Genomic DNA, 10,740 nt, shown 5'->3' with positions numbered 1-10,740 from the left:
CAGACCTGACATGGCTAATGAATGGAAATTTTACGGTAAGAGTTCTAGATCTAGAATTCCTTTGATATCTGCGTTATCTATGACTCGATTATTGCAGAAAGGAGCATATGGATTCCTTGTCTATTCAGTTGACGTACTGAAATCGAGTCCATAATTGGCGGATTTGCCAGTGGTATGCGAGTTTGCTGATGTCTTCCCAGATGAGATTTCGGGTTTGCCTCCGATTCGAGAGATAGATTTCAGCATTAAATTGGTACCAGGTACAGTTCCGATTTCTAGAGCTCCGTATAGAATGGTACCGATTGAATTGAAAGAGTTGAAAGAGCAGTTAGAAGATCTACCGGCCAAGGGGTACATCAGACCGAGTGTTTCTCCTTGGGGTGCTCCAGTGTTGTTTGTGAGAAAGAAAGACGGTTCTATGAGACTTTGCATTGACTACCGGCAACTGAACAAGGCTACGGTAAAGAATAAATATCCTTTGCCTCGTATAGATGATTTATTTGATCAGTTGCAGGGTTCTGCTGTTTATTCCAAGATCGATATGAGATCTGGATATCATCAGCTGAGAGTCAGAGATTCAGATATCTCGAAGACAGCGTTCAGAACCAGGTATGGACATTATGAGTTTGTTGTCATGTCGTTTGGGTTGACTAATGCTCCAGCTGTGTTTATGGGTCTGATGAACCGTATATTTCATAAATATCTCGATGATTTTGTGATTATTTTTATTGATGATATATTAATTTATTCGAAGAATATGATTGATCATGCTGAGCATTTGAGGATTGTGTTGAGAACTCTGAGAGCTGAGAAATTATATGCTAAACTGTCGAAATGTGAATTCTGGTTGAGACAGGCGGTATTTATGGGGCATATTATATCTGGACACGGTATTTATGTTGATCATAGTAAGGTTGAAGCCGTGATCAGTTGGCCGAGACCGACATCAGTGCCAGAGATACGCAGTTTTATGGGATTAGCGGGATATTACCGATGATTTATTAAAGATTTCTCGAGTATTGCTAAACCGATTACTCAGCTTACTCAGAAGAATGCACCATTTATTTGGTCAGAGGAATGTGAGTCCAGTTTTGTAGAGCTGAAGAAGAGACTGACCAGTGCTCCGATCTTGACTATTCCATCAGGTATTGGTGATTTTGTCGTTTATTGCGATGCTTCTCACAGAGGGTTGGGTTGTGTTTTGATGGAGCGAGGACATGTTATCGCTTATGCCTCGAGACAGTTGAAGCCACATGAGACTCGCTACCCAATTCATGATCTTGAATTGGCGGCCATTGTATTTGCATTGAAGATATGGCGACATTACCTATATGGTGAGAAGTTCGAGATTTATTCTGATCATAAAAGCTTGAAATATCTATTTTCACAGTCAGAGCTGAATATGAGACAGCGAAGATTGCTTGATTTGCTTAAAGACTTTGATTGTGAAATCAAGTATTATTCGGGAAAATCGAATGCAGCGGCTGATGCACTAAGTCGAAAGGTATGTTCTTTGTCCTTATCGACGATTGGTGTTTCAAATTTGATTGAAGATTGTTTTTTGTCTAGATTGGTATTTGAGACAGATTGTAAACCATTGAGATTATACGCTGTTCAAGTCGAACCAGGGCTGATTTTGAGAATTAAAGCTGCTCAGAAAATTGTTCAGAATGTTCAGAATTCGATATCGATGGTCAGAGCAGGGCATCGATCAGAGTATCAGGTTCGTGACAGTGTATTATATGTGAATAATCATCTTGTTGTGTCAGATGTTTCAGATTTGAAACAACAGATATTGTCAGAAGTGCATAGCAGTCGATTCAGTATTCATCCTGGTGGCAACAAGATGTACAATTATTTGAAAAGACAGTCTTGGTGGAAACAGATGAAAGCTGATATTGCTGAATTTGTATCCAAGTGTCTGAATTGCCGACAGGTGAAAGACGAAAGAAAGAAACCAGGAGGACTGTTACAGAGTTTATTTATTCCTGAATGGAAATGGGATCACATTTCCATGGATTTTGTAACGAAGCTACCGAGATCCTCCCGAGGTTGTGATGCGATTTGGGTCGTGATTGACAGATTGACCAAATCAGCATGTTTTATTCCGTACAAGATGACATAGAGACATGACCAAATGGCAGAGATCTATGTCAGAGAAGTGGTCAGATTGCACGGAGTGCCGAAGTCGATTGTATGAGACCATGATCCTCAATGGTTCAGGGATACAGCTAGCCGTGAGTTCACATGTAATGTCCGAGATTTTATTATTGTAATCTGAAATGATTAATTGATAATTGATGTGATTATATACGAAAAAGAACAGACCGAGGAAGACAAGACAATACATGAGATATGTGCGAGGACAGAACCCCTCGCGCATATGCACGACGGGCAGAGAACCTCACGCATATGCGCGAGACAGGACGCGCATATGCGCGAGCTGGTGAACTGGACAAGTGTCGAGACAGTAGGTCTCGCGCATATGCGCGGGGTCAGGACGCGCATATGCGCGAGCAGAAGAATTCTGAAGCACCGAGACCAGTAGGTCTCGCGCATATGCACCGATGATGGTCGCGCATATGCGCGAGACGTGCAGCTTGAAGAGTGAGCCATGTTTCTTTATCATGCATGGGATGTATATATCAAATTCTTTCATTCAATTCATAATTCAACAAGAAAAGAACCGAGGGCTCCAGGGAAGGTTTGAGTTTCTTCATATACTAGAATTCGGTTTGCGAAAGATCCGTCCGTTAGAATTTTAATCCGAGTTGATTTTCGAGCTCCTCTTGTTAAAAGTTTCAACAACATGTAAGTTTTATTTAGTTTCTACATGGTTCAAAATTGAAATGCTGGAAAAATCAGATATTGATTGATATGATATGTTTATGAGATATTAGACATTGTATAATCGAAACCGGATCGAAGAACGGATATCGTATGAAAGTGTTATCATTTTCAGATTTGAATTGATTGAGAATATAGTATCAGATTATGTTGTTGATTGATTATGAGTTATGATTTGTATCTGTTGATATTGTATCGCAGGGTATATCGAGATTGTGCTATTATGCCGTCGAAACAGAATTAGATTGAGTTCTGATTATATCAAGTATTGGTTGAGTTGTATATTGATATTGTACTACTCGATAATGTTATTCCAGAGTTGGTATTGAAGACTTTGAAGAACGATCAGAACCAGATTGATATTGATTTCATTGATCAGACTGATCTACGAAAAGAAAGGTATAAATCAATGCTAAACCGGGAAGATACGACTCGAGTTAGATTCGACTTGAGTTTCCCAAAATCATATACTTTATTTATTGCATTGATGTTTGCAATTCATGAGATTGATATGCTTAGTCTATTGATTTATAGAACAGCATGTATTGAGTCTTGGGCAGATGTGCCTAGTCTTTGGCAGAGCCGCCAAGACACTGGACTTTTGGTGGTGTCGACGTGCTTAGGAGTAGATCGACTCTTATTGCAGATATTCGATACAGAATGCCAAAGTCTGGGAATAAGAACGTACGACCATCTAGCTGGGAGAGTAGGTGGGAGACTGTTGCGTTCTTATTCAACCGGGATCCCTAGATTAGAGAATAGTCGAGTCAGAGATTATGAGTCAAGAGTTTGATTTACAGTTTTATATCGATTCATGTCTTTCAGATTATGATACATGTTATTGATAACAGTTCCATGCTTTTATATCTGCTTATATGATTGCATGTATACGTTGTTTATACTGGGAATATATTTCTCACCGGAGTTATCCGGTTGTTGTTGTGTTTGTATGTGTGCATAACAACAGGTGGGACATGATCAGGGTCGAGAAGAGGATGAGAGATTGAGATTAGCGTGGAGATTCGGGCCCAGAAGTAGATTTGTTTCATCACTTGACATGTAGTGAATAAACAATAGTTGGTTATGATTTTCTTTTGTACCAGACTTGTACTTTTGATCTAGATGTTGATCTTGTAAATGAAATAAGATTTATTTCATATGTTGCGCACTCATGTATTTTTTTAAAAAAAATTTTATGACCCAGTTTACTTAATTGTTACATTTTATCCTAATAATGATTAAAAAGATGAATTAGCGTCCGGGTCCCCACAGCACAACTCTTTGTGATTCAGGACATAGTCCTTTATTCGGGCTTACCCTAATTTGCCCCATTCTATGTATCAACTATTGATCATGAGAATATCAGAATCATATTTATGATTAAACCCATCGAATCATGGTAAGAGAGTCTAGTAGCATCGCCCCATGATTCACTAGGTATCACTGATAGTGCCTGCAAGAACCAGTCAGTTATGATTAATGTAAAGTACGGTCCCTTCATCTCATATATTCCAATAGAATCTGCAACCATTGGTTCACCGAGGGTTGCATAATAATTCGATAACTATGTGACACATTTTTGAGAATAAATAGTGGCGTCGCATATACAACTGGAGAACTCCTTCTCTAACGTACATCTCATACTCTGGCCAGAGATTTCATGCACTATTATTCCATCAGATCATATAGGATATCCACACCCATAGGTGAGCAGTGAAGTTCCGACTAAAATGCACTGGCTCCTACATGTGTCGCAACTGTACCCAATCTCGCCATCTCATGACCCTCTTGGGTCGGTAAACGAGTCAAAGCACAGCCTTAGCATATAGAGCCTAAGTGTTGTAATGGGTCGTAAGGACTAATGGTGTACTATCAAAACCATGGAATTATCCTCTCGATGAATGATAACCACTTGGAAAGTCCGAGGGAGGGTAGTTCGGTATAATAATCATATGACTACCTATCTTGTCACACCCTTACTCTATACTTAGCATAATTACCATAATCAAAATAAGGTTTGAATGATATAACTATAGTATGAAGCAAATCAAACAAGAGGCATCACTTTGACGGTTTATAAAAATTTTGGCATGATGTCCCTATATTTTGTATAAGCCAAAAACTCAACTCAAGCAACAACCTCAAGCATATTTTGTATCATCATAACCATCGTAAAAACTTGTTCAAACCCTGACATATTTTAGTACAATACATATGCGGAAGCTATACAATAATAAGTACCGGTTCTTGTCGAGGTGAGGCACGTCACAAACATCCATTGGCGAACCGGCATCCTACGTCTCTTCACTACCTGATCCTGTAATACATGAGCTACGTGAGTTTATAAAACTCAATAAGTTGGCACTTGTACGTATCAATATGCGTCGAAAGAACATACATATCAAGTCGTGACAACAATGAATCTTTAAACTATGTCATATCATAGCATATATTCATGTTCATTTTTGTACTTGAGCCTCATTAGTTGACCTGTACTACCGTGCTTGCTTTATTATATAGCTACTACTGTGTTGCACGTCAGGGAGCAACCTTTGGCAACCCCACGCCCCATGAACATATATTGGCCAATAGCTTTGGTGGACTTAAAACCACCCATGATGTCAACAAGCTCTATATCATGTAAAATCAATCCTTTTCCTTTCATGTTCATGTTCATGTTCATAACATAGCACCCATTATCAATATTCATGAGTTTTTTACATATTTAATACATAACAATGGAATATGGTGCTATGTTTTCATCAATAAGATACTAACAATGTACATATAGAAATAATCAATGGGAAGTATTTGAAATCATAATATTACTCATGTATTACTTCAAGAACATGCCAACTTACTGTCCAAGCGTACGAATACTTGTTTAAGACGATGTATCTCGCTCCTATACTGTCAAATATATCAAAAATCCAATCACTATATCTATATGACCTTATACATGTATAACAACCATTAAAAAGATGAAAACTTACAAATCTAAGATGCCCTTGGGATGGAGAACTAAATTATAACTTCAATTGATGAAGGAAAGGAAGAACAAGGTCACTTGGAGGAAGATTCTTAGGTTTTCTCTCGAGTCTTGCTGTGGAAGAAGATAGGTGAACTGATAAAGATGCTAAGAAATTCGATGCTTATCTTTTTATACAGTGCCGGGCGCATATGCGCGATATTTTGGGCGCATATGTGCGGCCTGTTCTGCCCTCCCGGCACACATGTGCGAATTCTGGCGCATATGCGCGCTACATTCTGCCACAAAAGTCATTTTTAACTTCCGAATTAGCAAAAGTGGTCAACATGAAAGTTGTAGCCCTATGTGTTTTCTTAAATCTACCCAAATTTCAAGTCATTTGGAGGTCTGAGTAAAACGTTATGCCCATTCTCCCAACATGTGTCAGTGCAGGAACAACGAAACACACGACACACTTCGGGCCACTTTTGGCTCGTCTTCCCTAATGATTTGAACAAAACCCAAAACGTGAAAGTTGTAGCATTATATCTTATCTTTCTAATGGTTAAAGCCTCACACAATTTGGATCAATATTCAAATCATTATGCTAAAACCCGTAACAACTACCACAATTTCGTCTCATTTCTTGCAGTCCTATACCAACTTTCATTACATTACTTCTACCTACACCTCTTACTACCACTAATTTAACACATATTTATTCTCAATACACCATAGAAAATATAAAAATCATGTTCAATCTCAATATTGATACCTCAATCATCACGTGAAATCTGATGAGCTAAATAACTACATAATAAACGACATAAACGCATTATTATCATTTGTACGAGTAACCGAGCATTACAATTCTCCCCTCCTTCAAAGAATTTCGTCCTCGAAATTTGACGTACCATATAGTTTGGGATATCTCTGTTGGATCTCGTCTTCTCGCTTCCAAGTTGCTTCTTCAATTGCATGGTTGCGCCACATTAGTTTTACCAAGGCTATTTCCTTGCCTCGTAACACTTTTGATTTCCTATCGAGGATTTGGACCGGTCGTTCTTCATATGAGAGATTCGATGCAAGCTCCAATGGTTCATAATGAAGAACGTGAGAAGGGTTGGCCAAATACTTTCCTTTTTGATAATGACTAACATGAATTTTTTGTTTAGATTTAGAGAGTGCATAGTAATTTACTATTAACTATTCAATCCAAATTGATTAATCAATTAAAAAGACTATTTATCTACTTAATTAAAAATATGGCAATTAGCAATGACCAAGTGTGAGAGATTTGAAGGACTGAGTCAAATTACATGTACTACAGAAAACAAATATTTTATGAAAATGATATAATAAATCTATAAAAATCATTACTCAATATATAATCTGAAATTTTTGTAAGTTGATTAGATAATGATGTTGGTTTCTTTGATTTTTTTTATTTAACAGTATATTCAATTTCACAAATGCCAAAATTTTGGTGGTAGATCTTATAACATTTACCACCAAAATTTTCATTTAACCAATTGAATTATATTAAATAGGAAAATTTGTGCACACTTTCTTTGACAAAATATTTGTCATTTTTAAAAATATTCGTTCGGGAGAAATATGTGAATGTAATAGCTCAAATCCTACTATAAATAATTTCAGTTGACTAAAAACCAATTGATTTTTTTTTTATTTCCTTCTTGCTTGTCTTGATTCTTGTTCCACCGTCAAAATAATAAAAATAAATATTTTTAAATTACAAAAATCTCTCCACAAAAAGTTCCCTACTTTTTAAAAATTGTAGCTGATAAAGATAATCCACCAAAGTTTCTCCAATTAAAAAAATTCTGAAAAGATAAACATCCATTTAAAATTTTAAAATACCTTAATCTGAAACATTTCCCTCCATATTAAAGTTTAAAGTGTGATAATATGAAAAGATAAACATCCAACTCTTTTATCAAATTCTCTCATTCTTTCATCATTCACTTCTTTCTACGGAAGATTGCTTTTTCTTTTTGCATTTGGAGGTAATTTATTTTCTTGTATGTGATTACTTCTTGCACTACCAAAATTTGTAAAACCTTCCTTACATGTTGTACGGTTTTCTTGAATCTTGATCAATTGAGAATTTTTAGATTGATGTAATTTGTTTCATACTTGGTTCGTCACGTGTATTTAGAAGCACATGGGGATCATCAGTCAGATCCAATTTTCTAGAACGATCGAAGGCTATACATATTTTCTTCTCCTTGAAATTTGAGTACGGTTTGCGGTGGGAGGCTTGTATAGGAACTCTTGCATGGTGTTTGCATTGAATGTTTCTTTTTATTAATTGAACCTCGATTTTGTTGGCAGTGTACCCCAATATTTGTTTTCTTTTCTTTTCCATCTAGAAATTAAGGTGACATGCCTCAGTTCTTGTTTCATACTTGGTTTTATAAATTTTTGTGTAAATATTTCATTTCTGAAAAATAAATATCAGTGAAATCAATTGCACTCAATTTTCGAGTGTCCTTCGGTGTGTGCGGTATGTGCATCTCCAAAGAAGTTTTTAATATAAAAAATTACCATTTTGTTAATTATATTCATTTAATATTTATTTTGTGTGATTTTTTTTCATTATTTTTCAGGTTTGATATTAAATATGACAAATAAAAGAATGTGAAAGTTGCTTCAGAATATAAGTTGACGATCTCGTAGAGATGATACGGGTAATAGAGGACACGAAGATGAGCCTGACTCACAAATCACTTCATTAAATCCATTATTAGACCCACAAAACAATGCAACACAAAACAATACCATGGAGTCAAGACAAAACGAAGAGCATAATCGAGGAGGTTAAAAATATTTTTTCAGTATAAATTGTTGATTATGTTTATCACTTGAAAAAATAATTATATTTTGCATATTTTTTTAGGTCACAACGAGATCACACATTCATCCCAAAGCCCACGAAAGAAACGTGGGAAAACTATTACGAACGATGTTCATTCTTTAGCACCCGGTGACCGTTTAGTAGTAACATTTAATGAAAGAGGTCAACCTTATGGAGAAATGCAGCCGACACTTGCAAATTTTGTGGGCACCATTGCTCGTAATGGAAATGTTTTGCCCCTTGATTTTTCAGATTGGAGAAAAATGCCTAAGCGTTGCTTGGATGATGCATGGGAACGTTTAACAGTAAGTTGATAAATATTTTAATTCATACTTAATTCAAAACATTATTATAACTTTTTCAATGTTCACAGGCAAGTTTTGATATCCTCGATCAACATAGAGCTAGTGTGATGCAGATGATGGGAGTTTCATGGAGGCGATGGAAGACCCAAATTAAAGCTACTTCTTATGATCCAAATATTCCATTAAGGGAACTTGTGTCAATTCGCCCCATGACCTTAAGCCAGAAGTATGGCAAACTTTGTGTCATTACTGGAAGTCTAATGAGGTTGTTCTTGTTTTGATTGATTTTTATATATTTTTTTTGTTATGGATAAATTTGATATAATTATATTTTTCCAGAGCACTTCAAGAATAAATCGAGAAAATGGGAGTAAAAAAAGAGGGATACATGCACAAGGATGGACAAATATTGCATCTTTGGAATATAAGTTTGTAAGTATTAGATCATAAAATATCTTCACGAATATTTTCATACTATTGATTTAATATATTACATGTATTTTTTGTGTGTGTACTTTTGGCATGTATGGATTAGATATAAAGGAGCTATTATTGAACATATGTGATATAGGTAGTAAATTTTGTTAAGACATTTTCCATACTTAGTATTTGAAAATATAATCAAGATTTTATTGTTGTGATGATATCATTCAATATAGATGAGTCTTGGGCTATTATAACTTTTGCATATTTAATCAAAAATATTTTTTTTCTATGTTTAGTTTCAAGAAAATGGCAGAAAACCAACTCGTATTGAAATATTACATTTGAGTCGACAAAGTAAAAAGAAAGGAGGAGCTCTTGTTGATGATGAAGCAATACGAGTTGAGGTTATAATTGTTTCAACGCTTTGAAATAGCTTCTCAATATTTTTTATTTTATTGACAAAATTTTTTTGTTAGGATTTACTAAATGATGCGGTGCAGCGTCATCTCCAAGACAAGCCCGAAGGAACACAACCAACAGAAGTGCATGAGGATGCATTTCGGTTATAGTCTATTTACAATTTTATTTTGTTTTTTAAATATAATTATACATTGTACGATAATAATTATATGTATATTTTCAGTGAAATATTTGGACTAGAGCATTCTGGTCGGGTTCGATGTCTAGGAGCCGGTGCATTGCCTAGCCAAGTTTTCCCAGATCAGTATAAGTCTAGATTATTTTTAACACAGAGTAATCTCCCTACTTCTGATGTTACTAATAAGTTACGAGAAATGGAAGATAAAATGAAAAATATGGAAGAACGAAGGCTAGAAGAAATGGAGCGAATGAGACAGATACATGAACATCAACTCCAAAATTTTACAAGAGTCATTCAAAGTATGATAACTGGAAGTGCTGGAGGATCTCGTGGGCCAGAATTATTACCAACATAGGTAGCCACATATTGAATAATAATGAATTGATTCTAAAGTACTTATATAAATGCATAGTATTAATTTAATTTTTTTCTAGATGGCAGCTATCATGGCAGATATTATGCAACAACAGACAAAAACTCAACAAAATGCGCATGAAAGTCGAAGATCTCCATGAATGTCAGAGTCGAATAGTGATTAGAAGAAATTTAAAAAACATTTTTATTTTATCCATTGAATTTGAAATATTTTGGGTTATTTTATATTAGAAATTGGAAGTATTATTGATATTTTGTGTGGATAATAGTGTTTTATTAATTAATGATAACATTCATTTTGTGGATTGAAATATTAAATATGAATTTTTTATTGTTTATT

The 10,740-nt window shown here is 35.4% G+C and overlaps 1 protein-coding gene across 1 annotated transcript; it reads left to right on the top strand.

The window, feature by feature from the left end:
• Window positions 1–8,531: 8,531 nt before the first annotated feature.
• LOC142541992 (uncharacterized) lies at window positions 8,532–10,479 on the top strand. The gene is made up of 7 exons (XM_075648439.1): window positions 8,532–8,655; window positions 8,736–8,998; window positions 9,067–9,240; window positions 9,338–9,430; window positions 9,721–9,828; window positions 9,901–9,986; window positions 10,068–10,479. Exons 1-7 carry the CDS (start codon window positions 8,619–8,621, stop codon window positions 10,378–10,380), a joined length of 1,074 nt encoding a protein of 357 aa, XP_075504554.1. The 5' UTR covers window positions 8,532–8,618; the 3' UTR covers window positions 10,381–10,479.
• The last annotated feature ends 261 nt before the right edge of the window (window positions 10,480–10,740 follow it).

The sequence above is a fragment of the Primulina tabacum genome, chromosome 4 (genome assembly GCF_025594145.1).
Source record: "Primulina tabacum isolate GXHZ01 chromosome 4, ASM2559414v2, whole genome shotgun sequence".
NCBI lineage: Eukaryota > Viridiplantae > Streptophyta > Magnoliopsida > Lamiales > Gesneriaceae > Primulina > Primulina tabacum.
Note: the sequence above shows the minus strand (reverse complement) of the source record. Positions and strands in the feature narration are given on the sequence as shown.